Raw genomic sequence first — 17,291 nt, 5'->3', positions numbered from 1 at the left:
TTTCAGAAATATTATATAATAAAACTTAACTAATAGTCTTATATTTAATGAATTATTATTATTATCCTCGCCGGATATCTGAGTGTGACTGCTTTGGCATTTTGTATCTTTTCAGCTAATCTAAAATCAAAAGGAATCACACCTTAATATGACAACAACATGAATGGGAAAATTTGTCGTCTTCACTCTTCGTTATTAGAATAGCCATGTGATCCTTGCCAAGCTTACCCAAGGTTCACATTGTGCGTATCTACGTGTAGCAAATGGTGGGTGATTCAATCAATCACCTAATACAATACATAGCTGAAAAAAAAGGATGAATCATGCATGTCCACTTCACATGTGGGCCACGGTTTATGAGTCAGCCGGACAATGACTTATCTATTTAATGTATTTATGCATTCTAGCTAAGGTAATAATTAAAGGCATGGAATAATCCAACGGCTTCTGTTGCTAGACAGATCCACCTGAATTGCCTAATTCAACTTGCCACGTGGTTTAATGATCCTAACTTGACTGTCTTCAGTCTCCCTCGTATAAATATTCTCTTATGTTACCATCATTTAGTTGACTAGACAGCTAACCATGTCCGTGACTCGAAACGGCGCCGATATAGCCACCAACATTTCCGCTAGAACTCTCAGCGAAATATCGGCGATCGACACGGTGCGTCTCTCTTTCGATCTTGTATCGGCTGCTAGACGCAATATTGGCTTCTTGAGAGCAGTGAGTGAGTCCCAATGGCTGCATGACACAGCAACTGTTGTTGAAGCTATACGAAGGTCAGCTTCTGGGTAGGGAGGTTCATTGTGAAAGTATTCTGATTTGGCGGTGGATGTTTAAGGTTCTTTTCTTGCAGGTATGATGAGCTCTGGATGCCGATGATTTCTGATCTGATGGTGGGGTCAACGCCTCCTATGGTGCTTCCTCCTTTTGATATTGAGTGGGTTTGGTTCTGTCACACCTTGAATCCGGTAGGCCACGCTTGAATTTCTTTAACTGAACATTCCTGATTGATTATGACAATGGAATTTAGGAAAGAATGAATATGAAGTTTCAAGTAAAAAAAAAAAGTATAGACAGAGAAAAAAATAAGATTTTTTTTTCCTTTCCTTTTTTTTTTCTCTAAATTACTGTATGATCAGAAGCAGCTAAGGATTTCTCAAGAATCAAACAGGATGGAGAAAAATTGAACTTCTTTGATAGAGTATATTAATATATAATTAATAATAAGTAGAAGTTGACTACAGGTCAGTTACAGGCAATACTGTGAGGCAAGGTTCTCAAAACTCATAGGCAAGCCAGCCATTTTTGATCAGGAAAATGAAGATTACGCATTAATGAGATGCAAGGAGCTTTGGATGCGTCGATATCCAACTGAGTGTTTCGAGAATGAAATTGATTCGGGTTTACAATCAGACTCGGTTGTTAAAAACGAAGATCTATTCAATGCAGTTAAGAAACAGAGATTTCTGTATAGTAAGTTTTCATGGCCATACATGAGTGAACTGGTGTACTTGATAGCGGCCAGACAAAGGTACAAGGGATTCTTGTATGTGTTGCAGAGATTCACAGATGGGTGTTTTCGTATAGTGCCTACTTTGGATATCTTGTTAATGTGGATGACACACCAAGTGGGTTCAATTTCTTCACCATTAATTCTCACCTCTTATCACTTTCTCCAACTTTGCATCTCCGTCGATTTGTTTTTTTTTTTCTTTTTTCTGTTTGTTCTTTTGTGTTGATCAAGTTCTTGTCTTTCTTTTGTCTCCTCTTACGTGTTATCCTTTTCGCTTGTGATGGAAAATATATCAGAGTTATCCAACTGTTTATGCTGAGGATATGAAGGAGATGGAGGTTGAGATACTGGGGAAGATTGTGGGAATGTGGGAGACTGTGCAAGAAAAAGAGGTGCAAGAGACAAAGGAGGTATGGGAAAAAGCATTTGATCAACCTTATGAAAAAGCTGGTGGGACCATAGATTTTCATGGGCTTGCCCCAGTTCAGCCGCCAGTTTACTGGGAGGTCTCTGATACAGATGTCAATACCAAATACAAGTCCTTGCTACCAAGGTTTCTACTGCAGGCAAGTTTGCTATTCTCCCCATCTCTCTCTCTATAATAAGTCAAAATATAGAGTGACGCATTAATGTATCTCCCCATTCAATATGGATTTTTTTTCCTAGATTTAGTCCACTATAAAAAAGCCGGCTAATTTTTTCTTCTTTGTCAAAAAATTTGCATATCCTTCCAATGAATTTTTACACAAGCTGTGAATTTACATTCAGGTATTTATTTTTGTTTGGCTCAAATCTAGAACAGCTGTGAAGGCAGTGCCAGATGATAAAAAGCACAACTTTCTGCGTCTGCGAATGTTAAGATGCCACAGGGAGCTGAAGATTGATAAACCCATTTCCAGTTTCTCCTTGGATTCATGGAAAAAGGCTTCTCAACTCTATTGTGAGTTTGGCACAAGAGGATTAATACTAGAGCTTCAAAAACATGGTGGTGGGTGCTTCAATACAAACAAATCAGAAGACACTGCTACATTTCTTTGGAATGATTTACTAAGAGCACATTCTCATACTGTGGAAAGAGAACTTAATAAACAGATGAGGGTTGTTGCTTCAATAACCCCGCCAGTTCAAGCACCATACTTATTGAAATGTGTTCCAGACAGAGTCACAGATGATTCAGGTGCTATGATATCGGATGTGATTCTAAGAATGAATCATTACAAGCCTCAAGATGGTCGGTGGCTATCTCGTACTGTTCTTGATCATGCAGGGAGAGAGTGCTTTGTAGTTCGAATAAGGTAAACTCCAATAATTTTGAATGACATATTTTCTGTGCTTTTGAATGATTAGATCATCAAATAATTCTTATTGGTTAATTGATAAAATAAAATTGGGATTGAATTGTAGAGTGGGAGGAGGGTTTTGGAGGAGAGGAGGTGAAACCCCATCAGCTGTGAAATGGGAAGATAGGATCATAGAGGTACGGGAAGGTTCTTGGTCATATGTGGCTGGTTCGATTGGTAGAGCACCTGGTATGCTGTTTATAATAGTCATGCTATTCATGGTCATAGTTATTTCTTCTGGATCCTCGATTTCTTTGAGAAGTTGATTTGGTGGTGTTGTTGCCATCTAGTACAGAGAAAGTAGTAGCAACTGCGACACCGAAAGAGCCTCCTAAAAACTGTCAAGCATCTTGGTGTTTCTCTACAGGAGAAGAATTTTTAGTAAGTTGGCAATCACCATCAACATCATTGTGTGACCTGAGGTTTTGTTTACTGAATCAAACAACTCCAGATTCGACGGTAAGTCATATTTCTCTCTGTTTTCAGAACTTGGATAAATTACTTGGACATTTTTAACAAAATGAATTCCCATAACAAAGCAGCCAAATTAATTTGCAGATGAAATTGTTTAAAGGGAGGAAATTGCAATATCAAGTTAGGAAAACTAGATCAGAAGACAAGGAAATAAGTAATGATGAAGAGGAAGGCTTTGTGACGCTTGTTCGGTTCACAGAAGATAACCCAACTAGAAGAGCAACAGCTCTTCTCAATTGGAAGCTACTGATAGTTGAAATATTGCCTGAAGAGGATGCAGTTTTGGCAATTCTGATATGCATTTCAATCCTAAGAAGTGTATCAGAAATGAGAAAGGAGGATGTGGGAAGCTTGCTGATAAGAAGAAGAATAAAAGAAGCAAAACTTGGAACTAGAGATTGGGGTTCTGTGATACTTCATCCTTCTTCATGTTCATCATCAATTTCTTCACCTTATCTTCAGCCCTGGTATTGGAATCCCAAAGCTGTGATTACATCAGATAGAGGGCCTAATGTAACAAGGCAACCCACTACTAATTATTCTCCAGTAGAAGGTGGTGATAAGTTGTATAAGCCAGGGATTATCACATGACACAGTTAATTAACACAATTATTCTCTATCAGTTTTCCAAATACAGAAATGCAGAATGTCCACAGAATTTCATGCTAATACAAAAAGATTGGATACTGTTGGGCGTGTGGACACATGTTCTTGCATGGATCTAGTTTCATAACTTCTACCAAGAATCTCCCAAAACAGTATACATGGCATTTTCTGAGTTGGGCTTTCTCAAGATTTTACAAAGTAAATGGGCCTCATCTAGCATCAATGTGTTAGTTTAAATTGGAAAGTCATGGTCCAATCCTGTTAAATGGTGGGCCAACTGGGAAATAAATTGAAGAATGAGATCACCATTGGTTGGCTTCTTAGTAAAGGATTCTCCAACTAAATTCACATTCCATCATGTCATGAGATTTGATAGTTCTAAAAAACGTCGAATGTGGTTCGGTTCCATGAAGTGCACGATTAGAAAAGGGATGCAAGTTGAAAAGTGGTGGATTTCAAATGCTATGTCAAGCAGATATGGTTTCAATAATGCGTTTGACTTTTCCCCCGAAAAAAGTTAGCTTTTTGCCTCTCCACACTTTAATGAGGGAAAGAGATTAAATCGGTTTGATGTGGAATTAGAATGAATTTGAAATTGGTTTAAATTGTAATCAAAATTGATTAAAATTAAATTAATTAAAATTAATTTAAATCAAATCAAATTTAAAATTTGTTCTTTGTTTTTAAAAAATAACTACTAAAATTACTTAAAATCAAAATTGAAACAAAACTGAAAGACCATATGATCTAATTTTCATCTTCTTAAACTTTGAACCAAACTATTAATTTCAATCCGAAACCAATGCAAGTCAAGAATCAAGATTGACGAGATTAGTGTTTGAAATTCGAATTTAATCGGTGGATTAGTTAGCTGGTTTGATCCATTTGATTTGAAAAATTGGATCGAACTTATCGTCAAGTTCTATTCCTTATCTAATCGGTCCGACCGGACCAAAACCACGGGCGAGACTCAAAAGGTCACTGTTGTGGGTCCGCTGCCCAATCAGCCCCTTCATTCCCACGTCAACGTTAAACGGAGATAGGTACGGTCTTGCACGTCCCTTGGGTCCCACAAAGCTCACCGTACACCAAGAGTAACCTTACGGCTTTCGTAGGAGGTGCGGTACAGGCGTACACCCTCTTTCTCAGCTTTTTATCCTCTGCTCTTCTACTTTTCACATCAAACACTTACCCCCTTCTACACGCACCACGTGTTCTCATCACCATCCCATCCTATGGCAATGACCATCTTTCTTAATCATTGTATATATTTGCCTCAGTTCCCAAAATACCCCTATTCCTTGTTCCGTTATCTGTGGTACATCAGTAATTCTAACTACCCCCTCAGCCAGTAGTATTTTGCCATGTGATATAAAGGTCAATTGAAAATTTATCCTCTTGTGGTCATGCATGTATCATATAATGCCTCTACACCAGTTTGACTGTTCCTCCCCGTGCTTTTCTCTCACTTCCTTCCTCTTTTAACATAAACATTTCTGCAACTGCATCACCCAACAAGTTCAGATTTCCTTATCTGGTAAACCTGTTTCCCAAACAATGAATCGGATCCATAATATCCGTCTCGGCCTGTTTCGGACTCTGTCAAAGCGCATCCATCACCCCCTCCTCCACGTCCGCCTCCTCTTCTTGTTTGTCCCTACCTGAACAAGAAAAAAAAAAAAGACAAAAAACAACCTTTGTATTTGAGAATTAGAAAAAAAAAAAAAGAAAACGAAAAATGAAGCACCGAATGTCGTCTGAATCTATACTCTCGGTCTTAACGGAGGATTTACTCGTTCGGGTCAATGACAAACTCAGTGACGAGTCAGATCGCAAAAGGTGGCGACTCGTTTGCAAAGAATTTCTCCGAGTCGATATCCTAACTCGTAAAACTCTCCGTGTCCTCCGCGTCGAGTTCCTAGCGGCTCTTCTTCGCAAGCACAGTAACATTGATACCCTGGACCTCTCCGTGTGTTCAAGTATTGACGACGGGATGATTTCTCTTCTGCTGAGTTGTGAGCCTGAGGCATGGTCTCGGAAGCTGAAATCTTTGAACTTGAGTAGGGCCACCGGACTGAAATTCTCGGGGCTGGAGATGCTGGTTCGGGCGTGCCCGTTTCTGGAGCGGGTCGACGTGTCGTATTGTTGCAGTTTCGGAGACAGGGAGGCGGCGGCCATATCGTGTGCTGGAGGGTTGAGGGAGCTGACGATGGACAAGTGCTTGGGAGTGAGTGATGTTGGGTTAGCGAAGATTGCTGTGGGTTGTGGGAAATTGAAGAGGCTAAGCTTGAAGTGGTGCATGGAAATATCTGATCTGGGTGTTGGTCTTTTGTGCAAGAAGTGCCTCGACTTGAAGTATCTTGATGTGTCTTATCTAAAGGTTTGTGGCCAACTTTATTTTATCCATGTTGGGAAGCAAAACTGCTGGATTTGGACACTTTTCTTTCCTCCTGAAGTTCCCTAGCCAACCTAATTGATTGTATATATGTGATATGTCGATGTTTGGAATGACTTTAGGTGACAAGTGAATCGCTCCGTTCTATTGCCTCTTTGCCAAAGCTGGAGGTTTTGGCTATGGTGGCCTGCCCCTTGGTGGATGATGTGGCATTACAATTTCTTGAAAATGCTTGTCCTTCACTACAGGTATGATATTTTGCATGTATTGGGGTGACACTGGAATCATCTTAGTGTATATAGGTGATCAACTCAAATTGTGTGAGATATGCGTGCTTTTCCTGCAGGCAATTGATGTGTCAAGGTGTAATTGTTTGAGTTCGTCCAGCTTCATTTCCATAATTAGAGTACATAGTGGACTTAGGCAGATAAACGCTGCTTACTGCTTTTCAGTAAGTAAATCATTGCAATCTGGTGGATTTTTGGATATATCTATCTTTTTTTTTATTTGAACCAAGTTTTGTTATTTTCTTGCCTGTAGGAACTTTCCCCAGCCCTTCTCCACTGCATGAAGGACTTGAAGAATCTGAGCACGATTATAATTAATGGTGCTCTTGTTTCAGACACTAATTTCACGACCATGAGTAGCTATTTTAGGTCTTTGGCTGAAATTGGATTGACCAAATGCATGGGGGTGACCAATATGGGCATTATTCAGCTTGTCTCGGGCTGTGTCAATTTAAAGAGTCTCAATTTAGCATGTTGTCATTCTATAACTGATGCTGCAATTTCTGCTATAGCAGACTCTTGTAGGAACCTTGTGTGCCTGAAGTTAGAGTCTTGCAATATGATCACTGAGGAGGGTGTTGAACAGCTTGGATCACATTGCTTACTGCTTGAGGAGCTTGATCTTACTGATTGTGGTGGCATAAATGACAAAGGTAAGCTTTCAAGACATTCACAAAATGGGGTTTTTTAGCTGTTTCTGACAAATTGAATTGAATGTAGATGCTCTTCTCTTGCAGGGCTTGAATACCTCTCTAGATGTTCAAGACTTCTATGCTTGAAATTAGGAGTTTGTGCAAACATATCAGACAAAGGACTATTCTATATTGCTTCTAATTGTTCAAAGCTTCATGAACTGGATCTATACCGGTAATTTAAAGCCCTATAATCAAGTTGGTATTGTTTTCAAATGTTTTTAGCTGGTAGAAACATGAGTTCGTCTTTCTTTTGTGGATTCAGCTGTATCGGTATAGGAGATGATGGTTTAGCTGCTTTATCAAGTGGTTGCAAGAAGTTGAAAAAGCTTAACTTGTCATACTGCAGTAATATTACTGATAGAGGGATGAAATTACTAGGGTATCTGGAGGAGCTCTCTGATCTGGAATTGAGAGGACTTGGCAAAATCACAAGTGTAGGTTTGACGGCATTTGCAGCCAAGTGTAGGACAATAGCAGATTTGGACTTGAAACATTGTTGGAATATTGATGATATGGGATTCTCAGCACTTGCCTATTACTCACTGAACCTGCGTCAGGTATTGAATCCAGTTAATTGATTTATTTTTTTCTGCTAAAATTTTAGTAATGTGCTAAACTTTAGCAATGAGAATAAAACTTCAAAATCTAATTACATATCTATGGTTTAACACGAAATAAGAATATTACTTGGAGAAACTTTAACTCCCATCCCACAGCCAAAGCTTTTGATGCTGCTGGAATTCAATGGGCTAGGTTTAGTACTGAGTCAGTGAGCTCAAAATCATAGTCAGATCATTGAGGTCTTCATCCCTGTCACAATGACCAAATTCAACACCCTTCTTGTCCATGTTGATACTCAAAATGGGACACACTTAGATAAGAACGAAAGCAGCAGGATTGGATGTTCAAATGGATGAAGGTGAATGTGAAGTAGTTTATGATACAAAGAATGAATGACCCTGGATCTAGCATGCAATGTCCATCTGTTAGCACTTACCCCCCAAAACCCAAAAGAAAGGGAGATATGTTTCCATCACTGGTAGCATACATGTTAGCTATATTTCAATCTTAAATTACTGTATCTGTTCCTCATAACAGACTAGGAAGTCACCATTCACCAAGAGTCCCCTTCTCCATATTTGATCAAATTGAGTCTCATACTATCCTAATTCACACACACACACACACATATATATATATAGAAATCTATTTTCATTTCTGATGGACCCACAACTATGGTTCCCTCTTCTGGATTTACAGTGGCAACACCTTACCATATATTTTGAGTAATTTATGGTTTATTTGATTCATGGTTCCTTAGTGGGGAGTATTTAGTAGTTTCTCATTCAAATTGAGTGAACATCAGAGTTCCTATTGACCATGTAAAGAGAAATGGTGAATTTGAAAATCCTATGAAAAAATGGAGCTCTTAGTGTGATTTTCTATAGCTATGTGTTGGTAGGAGTTGCTTGATTTCAGGGTTAGGGTAATTAAATTCATGTGGAAACATTGAAACTCTTTGATGGTGGCAGATAAATTTGAGCTACTGCAATATATCGGACATGGCATTATGCATGGTGATGGGAAATCTGACGCGCTTGCAAGATGCAAAACTGGTGCTCCTCAAAAATGTAACTGTGATAGGGTTTGAGCTTGCGCTTAGGGCTTGCTGTGTCCGGATCAAAAAGGTTAAGTTGAATACTGCTCTCAGGTTCATTTTAACGGAGGAAATACTTGAGATTCTGCATGCCAGGGGTTGCACCATCAGATGGGATTAGAACCATTTGTACTGATAAACACCCACATCCTTGGACTTATTTTAAAATCCAATAAAGTGTTCATCGAGTTCTTCTCTTCTACTCCCTTCATCCATCCCTTCTGACAACTGCTAGCAGAATTGTATGCCTGATGAACTATTTGTTTGTATTTTAATTAAGTATAATATATCCTTAAGTTTGGTTAATTGCCTAAAGAATAAGGTTGGCCAAAAAATCTGAAATGAACTTGGAAATTAAATTATCATTTTGTGCATGACTGACAAGTTCAATTTGATAGAAGAGTTTTCTCCCACCCTATTATTGGTATAGTAGGTATGATCAAGATGTCAGGCATGCCTGTAAAATCTCATTTCCTCATTACTTCGTAGTTAAAAATATGGCTGAAATTGATCATTTTTGCCATTTTTAGTGTAAAATTGTCATTTTTTTTTGTCATAAAGTAAACATACAAAATGAAGTATAAGAGTTACTGAAGCAACATTCACATCCAGGCAATTGTTGACTGGGTGGAACTTTAGCACATGCCTATAAACTCACAGACACACATTCATAACCAACGTGGGAATCAGAAGACTCTGCACGTCCCACGTAGGCCTCAACCACTTGGTTATGGTCAATTGTTTTCGAATTTCCAATATTTTGGTAATTGTACTGTGTTTTCATTTCTTATAAAAAAATAGTACAACTGCTGACCTCTTAAGGCCGTCCCTTGGAAATTTTGGGCTTGGGCCAGATATGTAAAAAATTGGGAGGATCAATCAATTGAACGAATGAAAAAAAAAAAAAAATTACAGTAGTATTATTGAAATAGTAACTGAAATTGTGTTTCGATTGGTAAGTAAGATTGTTTGTGTAATACTATATTTTCTTTGATATATGTGAATAATTCTGTAATATTTTAATTTATATATATTTTTTAAAGATAATAATATAAATTATTTTTAATTTACTTTGAATTAAGAAATTATATTTTCTAAATTTATATTATTAAAGTATTTATTTATGAAAAAAATAAAATATATCTTTTACATTCACTTGATAATTTAATTATATGTTAATTATTTAAAAATATTTAAATAATATGAATTTTTTTATGTAAATATTGAATAAGATTTTAATAATAAAATATTTAAATAATTAAAAATAAAAAATTATGAGATTTATCTTAATTATATTGAAATAATTTCCAAAATTTTATAATTTCAAATTTAAATTATAATTAAAGTTAAATTATTTAAAAGATAATAAAAATATTAATTAAAAAAAGTAAATTAATTAACCTATCTGTAAAAGGCCTGACATTATTAAAAAGAGCAAAAAAATATTATTAAAATGGATGAATAATTTATGGTTATTATAATTTTATTATAAGATAAAAGTCTGATATTTTATTAATATAATATTAATGTAAGAATTGAAATTTATTTTTTCATAAAATAAAGTCAACTTAAATTCAACAATAATGAAAATTCATTTAATTATAAAACAAAAACTTCATTATTGACAATAACCAGATTAGAAAATTTCTTTTTTTTTTTTTCAATTCAATGAATTTTATATATTAAAATATTTTTTAAAAAAATGACTTAAATTTTTACTACTTTTAAACTTCAACTAATGAAAATTTTTTTTAATAGCTGTCTTGTAATCAATGGCTCCCTCCAATTCATATTTTCAGTGAAGAAAACAGGGAGAGGGGACAGGGGAAAGGGACATTTTACTGTTCTTAAATCAACATGTAGGCCTAATTTTCCAGCTCAAACCCAGCAGATTTTAACCCTTGGGTGCAAATAGTAAGGAATCTGACTTTACAACAAGCCGAAAGAAATAATACAGAATATCAGACGCCTTGCCCTCGGAAGAAAGAATAACTTTAACTTTGTCAAAGGAAAATGCACGAGGCAATGTATGATTCTAACTCAAAAGAAAAAGCCATTCCTTTGTAAGCAAACAATTCCTACATTCCTTGTATATAAATATAAAATTTTTCTTCTTCTTTTTTAAAGATCATAAAACATTTCCTTTCTCTGCCCCATCATTGCCAAAATGTCCTTTGCTAATTTTCTGTTTATTTTAATGCTCCTGCCTTCTTCTCTGCAAGCCTTTTCCAATGTAAACCCATCACCGTCAACCCAACAAACATTCAACACACAAGATTTGATCATGCAAACTTGCACCGGTGTCGAAAACCAGGATTCATGCCTGTGGAACATGCAATCTGAGCTCCAAAAAACAGGTTCCTCTAATGCAGCTTCAGTTCTGAGTGCTGCCCTTCAGAATTCCGTCAATGAAGCAAGGTTAGCCATTGATATGATCACAAAATTCAATTCTTTGTCTATCAGCTACCGCGAACAAGTAGCCATTGAAGATTGCAAAGAACTTCTCGATTTCTCAGTCTCCGAGCTGGCTTGGTCGTTGGCAGAGATGGGGAAAATTCGAGCAGGCGACAAGAATGTTCGCTATGAAGGGAATCTAAAAGCATGGCTCAGTGCTGCACTGAGTAACCAAGACACATGCCTTGAAGGCTTTGAAGGCACAGACCGACATCTGGAGAACTTCGTGAAAGGAAGCCTGAAGCAAGTGACGCAGCTAATTGGCAATGTATTAGCTCTATATACCCAACTCCACAGCATGCCCTTTAAACCATCACGAAATGGTACGACCACAAATTCGAGTCCAGAGTTCCCTGAGTGGATGACAGAAGGTGATCAAGAGCTCCTAAAGTTCAGTTCTCTTGGTGTGCATGTAGATGCCATTGTGTCCTTGGACGGGAGTGGCCATTACCGTACCATTACAGAGGCACTTAATGAAGCTCCAAGTTACAGCAACAGGAGGTACATCATATATGTGAAGCAGGGAGTTTACAGAGAGAACATTGACATGAAGAAGAAGAAAACCAATATTATGCTCGTAGGGGACGGTATTGGGAAAACTGTGGTGACGGGTAATCGCAATTTCATGCAAGGATGGACTACATTTAGAACGGCCACTGTGGGTGAGTACTTGAAAAATTACATGCTAGAATGTTACTTTTATGAAATTCAAGCAAACATGACATTTTTGTTTAATCTTTTGAGTCTCATAATTTTTTGGGTGCTTGTAGCTGTCTCTGGAAAAGGATTCATAGCAAGAGATATGACATTTCGTAATACGGCCGGACCAAAGAACCATCAAGCAGTGGCTCTCCGGGTCGATTCCGACCAATCAGCCTTCTACCGGTGCAGCATGGAAGGCTACCAAGACACCCTCTACGCTCACTCTCTACGCCAATTCTACCGTGAATGTGATATTTATGGAACCATAGATTACATATTTGGCAATGGTGCAGCAGTGTTCCAAAAATGCAAGATATACACAAGAGTCCCACTGCCCTTGCAAAAGGTCACAATAACAGCCCAAGGCAGGAAAAACCCACATCAAAGCACTGGATTTTCAATCCAAGATAGCTACATTTTTGCCACACAACCTACCTATTTAGGAAGGCCCTGGAAGCAATTTTCTAGGACAGTTTTCATGAATACGTATGTGGGTGGGTTGGTTCAGCCTAGAGGGTGGCTTGAATGGTATGGTAACTTTGCCTTGAGCACATTGTGGTACGGTGAATATAGGAACTATGGGCCTGGGGCATCCCTATCAGGCCGGATCAAATGGCCGGGATACCACATTATCCGCGATGCTGCCACGGCCAAGTTCTTTACTGCAGGTGAATTCATCGACGGTATGTCGTGGCTTCCATCAACCGGCGTAAAGTTCACGGCTGGTTTGAGCAATTAATTATATGTACTAATTGTATAGTGTTATAAGCCAAACCCAGCAACTGGAGGATGCAATTTGGGCCTTGATTCATATGTATAATTTTACTGTAATATAACAAAGAGAGCTAGTTGATATTTGTTTGAACTTTGGTAAGATATCTCTTGTGTCTAGTGTAATGAAATCTGCTTATTGAAAACAATAGTGGAATTCTAAAAAGATTTTTTTTTTAAAAAAAAAATTGAAAGATATTGTATTCATTAGCACTGAAACAAAACATAGGCTAAGGCCTAAATACAAATGACTGAAATAACAAGCTTGATATAACAGGCCTTCCAAACTGAAACTCAACCCATAAAAAGCCCACCCAAAAATCTAATAAAGAGATTCTAAACCCAGCTTCTACAGGCCCAAGCTCAAATCTATCTAGGACTGAGATTTAGCATCGTCATCGCCTCCACAGCCACTATCACTGGAACTGCTGAACGACGAGAAGAGGACATGGCCAAATAAACTGTAACTGGATAGAGAGACCCATAGAGACCATCCACGATGAGGAGCTAGGAAAGAATCCAAAAACCAACAAGAACAGAGATCCATGGCTTTAGAACAAAGAGGTGAGAAACCAGAGGTCGTCAGAATCAAGAAGAAGCAATCCGCTCCGTTGGAGTATAGAGAACGACGATAACTTCGATTCATAAGCATTCCACTCGCTCTATACCCTTCCAGCCATCAATGAGCAGAAAAACAGAATTCGCCTCCGATTTTCCAAACACAAATGCAGCCAAAGCCAAACTTCTTCACTCAGGACCAAACCGTACACGCCCACAAAACATAATAAACAAGAAACCCAGCCAAATAGAAACGCAAACTATACACACAAAGCAGAAGCAAGCATTAAACAGCAGAATCAAATAAACCCTTGAGAGATCCTCAACCATTTCATCCCCGGTTGACCCAATGGGCATTAACGCATTTATTTTAACTCTAATTTTTCATTCTCCGAATTAGAAATTTAACTGGTAAAAAAAAAAAAACTTTAAATTCATATTCCACACTTTAAAATTCCCATTTTGACCAATTTTTCAGTTTTGACAAAGTTATCAGTCTTCACCTTCACCAAATGTGAAGGTTGCAGTCCCGTGAGTTTTCGGTACAAGTTTAACTTTGTTTCTATCAAATCTTTCTTTATTTTCTGCACATCAACATTACAATTAATAATAAGCTTTACGAATTTATTATTTACAATTTCTTTACTTGGTCTTTTGGATTTTGTACTCAGTGGGTCACACGAGATACATATAAAAAATATACAGTGCACATGGATTTTATTGAGGAATTTTTTGGAATTCCACCTCATGCTTTATCTGATATATATTCACCCACAAATTTTGTTATTATTAAAATTTCTCTCGCAATTAGACAACACAGGTTAGGACATGCAAATATGAAAATTATATTGTCGGTTGAGAAGTGTAACTTAGATTTCTCCATTGTCTCTCATGATTATAACCTTAAAATCAATACAAGTCAGACTATGAATATCAATACATGTGAGCGTCCTCATATCCGCTCTCATACAAGACAATAATTTATGTTTAAGAATTATTTATTTATTTTACAAAGGAGAAGGAAGGAACTTGGAATTTTGCTAATAATTTGACAGATGCACATACCACCTGGCTAGCCCTGCAGCTTCATAGCCATTTCTGCTATGCTTGTTGCCATATATTTATGAAAATCTTGAATGGCAACTCTAGATTTTCATTTGACATTTCTTTACAAACCTTCCTCGGTTTAGAACCAAAAATTTCTCCAAATCACATGCCATTTTGACTTTGATAGCTAAGCTCGATCTGCATCCCTTATTCAACATAACCTTTTGCAAATTGAAGTAAAGCATTACTTAATCTTGATTGAGTATTGACAAACCCCATCAGCACATCTAAAATAATAGTGTAACAAGACTAAGGGATACTTTGGTATAAGAATCCTTGAGGATACAGCTACTAGCACCTAAAATATGTGTAATTAAGCTTCCATCAGTAATTAATATATGATAATATCCATCTTCCTATTGCATATATATTAAGTAGGCAACTGTTTCCTCCCTTACGATGCATGTGTATTACAAAATCAACGCGCTTTCGAGCATTAATTCTAATATATTTTTTTGCTATATATAGGTAGCTTATTAGCTTAATCTCTACAAACCCAGTTGCATTACGCTAATTAATTACCATGGCTTCCAATCTGTCTACTCTACTCACCATTTCTCTCCTTTTCATGCTCTTCTCTCCATCTTTCGCAAGCTTCTTCAACTCAGTCTCTGGCACACCAGCGTCATTTTGCAACTCCACACCTTATCCATACTTTTGTAGATCCTCCATACCCTTTAACAAGCCTGCTAATATACACGACTATGGCAGGATTGCCATTTCCCAGACATTGTCACATGCTAGAGAAGTTCTGTCCTTAGTCCAATATTTGCTAAGGCTCCCCTCAACTCTTTTTCCATCCACTACTATTCGTGCTGTTGAAGATTGCCAGTTCCTAACTCAACTAAACATTGACTATTTGTCATACACTTTAAAATCCATCAATTGTACCGATAGTATTCCAAGCTTGGAAGCCAGTGATTTGCAAACTCTGCTTAGTGCCGCTTTGACTAACTTACAGACTTGTTTAGATGGACTTTTAGTTTCAACACCAGCCTCAAGAATTATGAATACCCTTCTGGCTCCTCTCTCTAATGGAACCAAACAATGTAGTGTCTCTCTCGCATTTTTCACTCATGGTTGGGTTCCTGCCAAAAAGAAAGGAAGACTTCTATCAGAAAGAAAGCACATATTTTCTCACTTGAGAAATGGCATCAGTGGTGGTCTGCCTTTGAAGATGTCAAACCAGGATCAACAAATTTACGAGTCATTGAACAAAAGAAAGCTTCTTCAAACAACTGTGAATGCTAGTGTTATAGTCAGCCAAATAGTGGTTGTAAACAAGAAAGGAACTGGGAATTTCACAACCATTAATGATGCAGTTGCTGCAGCACCAAACAATACTGCCATTGGCAGTGGGTATTTTGTGATTTATGTGATGAAGGGACTCTACCACGAGTATGTTTCCATTCCAAAGAACAAGCAGAATATAATGATGATTGGAGATGGCATTGGCAACACTGTGATTACTGGTAATCGCAGCGTAGTTGATGGGTGGACTACATTTAGTTCAGCAACATTTGGTAAGTCCTTTAGATTATAAATTTGACACTAATTATATATGTTTGACGATGTCTTATTTGGGCCTTTTTTTCCATTTCTCCTCCAATTCATAAGCATTAATTTCTTTTGTAGCTGTTGTTGGCCGAGGATTTGTTGCCGTGAACATTACCTTTCGCAATACAGCTGGAGCCATTAAGCAACAAGCAGTAGCTGTTAGAAATGGAGCAGACATGTCTGCATTTTATAGCTGCAGTTTTGAAGGGTATCAAGACACCTTATATGCTCACTCTCTAAGGCAATTTTACAGAGATTGTGAAATATATGGCACCATAGATTACATATTTGGCAATGCCGCAGCTGTTTTCCAGAACTGCAAAATTGCTTCAAGACTTCCACTGGTTGGCCAGTTCAATACCATAACTGCACAAGGTAGAACTGACCCTAATCAAAACACGGGCACTTCAATACAAAATTGCAGTATAAAAGCAGCTAAAGACTTAGCCTCTAGTAATATCACTGTCCAAACTTATCTGGGCAGACCATGGAAGGAGTATTCAAGAACTATTTTCATGCAATCTTATATTGCTAGCCTAATTGATCCTGCTGGTTGGGCTCCTTGGAATGGAGATTTTGCACTTGCTACATTGTATTATGCAGAATTCAATAACACTGGTGCAGGATCAAAAACTAGTAACAGGGTTACATGGCCGGGCTATCATTTGATAAATGCAACCGATGCCGCTAACTTCACTGTGTCCAATTTCACACAAGGAGACTTTTGGTTGCCGGCAACCGGAGTGCCTTACACTGGTGGTTTGATGTGAACACTGTCTTGATTATTTGTTTGGTTAGCAATTATTTTGACATAATTAACCTTGTTATTCTTTTCCTTCATCAGTTGTAATTTTTCTGTAGTTGTTCAATCTTTGGGAATAACATTGCTTCCAAGCTTTTTCTTTCTTTTTTTTTTTTTTTCCTTTTGCTTTTATGTGGCTGTGATTGGGTTTAAACTTTAAACAGCCTTAGCACAACTCTACGTTGTGAAATTAAAAAACCCATAATGAAATGAGATATTATACAATAAAGCGGTTATTCTATATTAGCATTTGGATCCTTTAGAATTTCATATCAGTTGTTGACAATGTGCGTGTGTAGCTTCTTAGATGATCAAGTTGAATTAGACGCCTCAGCAGAGAGCAAATCTATTGAATAAGGTAAAGCGA

General features: G+C 37.5%; 4 protein-coding genes across 5 annotated transcripts; all 4 read left to right on the top strand.

Moving 5' to 3' along the window:
- Nucleotides 1-439: 439 nt before the first annotated feature.
- On the top strand, nt 440-4,035 carry LOC110666141 (glycine-rich domain-containing protein 1). 2 transcript variants are annotated; one of them, XM_058146872.1, is made up of 8 exons: nt 440-782; nt 860-974; nt 1,251-1,634; nt 1,816-2,085; nt 2,288-2,814; nt 2,924-3,048; nt 3,155-3,318; nt 3,418-4,035. In XM_058146872.1, exons 1-8 carry the CDS (start codon nt 586-588, stop codon nt 3,922-3,924), a joined length of 2,289 nt encoding a protein of 762 aa, XP_058002855.1. In that variant the 5' UTR covers nt 440-585; the 3' UTR covers nt 3,925-4,035. The 2 variants fall into 2 exon arrangements, with proteins under 2 accessions (XP_058002855.1, XP_058002854.1); XM_058146871.1 differs by having other exon boundaries at nt 1,816-2,089; nt 2,322-2,814.
- Nucleotides 4,036-5,413: 1,378 nt separating this feature from the next.
- LOC110666144 (F-box/LRR-repeat protein 3) lies at nt 5,414-9,279 on the top strand. The gene is made up of 7 exons (XM_021826536.2): nt 5,414-6,319; nt 6,457-6,582; nt 6,681-6,785; nt 6,875-7,274; nt 7,359-7,488; nt 7,579-7,873; nt 8,849-9,279. Exons 1-7 carry the CDS (start codon nt 5,678-5,680, stop codon nt 9,092-9,094), a joined length of 1,944 nt encoding a protein of 647 aa, XP_021682228.2. The 5' UTR covers nt 5,414-5,677; the 3' UTR covers nt 9,095-9,279.
- A 1,806-nt stretch (nt 9,280-11,085) lies between these two features.
- Nucleotides 11,086-13,046, top strand: LOC110666146 (putative pectinesterase/pectinesterase inhibitor 22). The gene is made up of 2 exons (XM_021826541.2): nt 11,086-12,089; nt 12,198-13,046. The coding sequence occupies exons 1-2, from the start codon at nt 11,141-11,143 to the stop codon at nt 12,866-12,868; spliced, it is 1,620 nt and encodes a 539-aa protein (XP_021682233.2). The 5' UTR covers nt 11,086-11,140; the 3' UTR covers nt 12,869-13,046.
- Nucleotides 13,047-15,038: 1,992 nt separating this feature from the next.
- LOC110666145 (pectinesterase-like) lies at nt 15,039-17,028 on the top strand. Its single transcript, XM_021826537.2, has 2 exons — nt 15,039-16,088; nt 16,201-17,028. Exons 1-2 carry the CDS (start codon nt 15,089-15,091, stop codon nt 16,890-16,892), a joined length of 1,692 nt encoding a protein of 563 aa, XP_021682229.2. The 5' UTR covers nt 15,039-15,088; the 3' UTR covers nt 16,893-17,028.
- Nucleotides 17,029-17,291: the final 263 nt, after the last annotated feature.

Source organism: Hevea brasiliensis, chromosome 5 (genome assembly GCF_030052815.1).
Source record: "Hevea brasiliensis isolate MT/VB/25A 57/8 chromosome 5, ASM3005281v1, whole genome shotgun sequence".
In the NCBI taxonomy this organism is placed as follows: domain Eukaryota; kingdom Viridiplantae; phylum Streptophyta; class Magnoliopsida; order Malpighiales; family Euphorbiaceae; genus Hevea; species Hevea brasiliensis.
This window is presented reverse-complemented; position numbering and strand designations above follow the sequence as displayed.

What these genes read in the sequence shown, in the direction of transcription:
- LOC110666141 (XM_058146872.1), top strand. Translation starts at nt 586, where the DNA reads ATGTCCGTGACTCGAAACGGCGCCGATATAGCCACCAACATTTCCGCT. An exon ending in TAATGTGGATGACACACCAA is followed by an intron (nt 1,635 to 1,815) that starts GTGGGTTCAATT and finishes AAAATATATCAG; the next exon opens with AGTTATCCAACTGTTTATGC. An exon ending in TTCGATTGGTAGAGCACCTG is followed by an intron (nt 3,049 to 3,154) that starts GTATGCTGTTTA and finishes CATCTAGTACAG; the next exon opens with AGAAAGTAGTAGCAACTGCG.
- LOC110666144 (XM_021826536.2), top strand. Translation starts at nt 5,678, where the DNA reads ATGAAGCACCGAATGTCGTCTGAATCTATACTCTCGGTCTTAACGGAG. An exon ending in TTGATGTGTCTTATCTAAAG is followed by an intron (nt 6,320 to 6,456) that starts GTTTGTGGCCAA and finishes GAATGACTTTAG; the next exon opens with GTGACAAGTGAATCGCTCCG. An exon ending in TGGTGGCATAAATGACAAAG is followed by an intron (nt 7,275 to 7,358) that starts GTAAGCTTTCAA and finishes CTTCTCTTGCAG; the next exon opens with GGCTTGAATACCTCTCTAGA.
- LOC110666146 (XM_021826541.2), top strand. Translation starts at nt 11,141, where the DNA reads ATGTCCTTTGCTAATTTTCTGTTTATTTTAATGCTCCTGCCTTCTTCT. An exon ending in ATTTAGAACGGCCACTGTGG is followed by an intron (nt 12,090 to 12,197) that starts GTGAGTACTTGA and finishes GGGTGCTTGTAG; the next exon opens with CTGTCTCTGGAAAAGGATTC.
- LOC110666145 (XM_021826537.2), top strand. Translation starts at nt 15,089, where the DNA reads ATGGCTTCCAATCTGTCTACTCTACTCACCATTTCTCTCCTTTTCATG. An exon ending in ATTTAGTTCAGCAACATTTG is followed by an intron (nt 16,089 to 16,200) that starts GTAAGTCCTTTA and finishes TTTCTTTTGTAG; the next exon opens with CTGTTGTTGGCCGAGGATTT.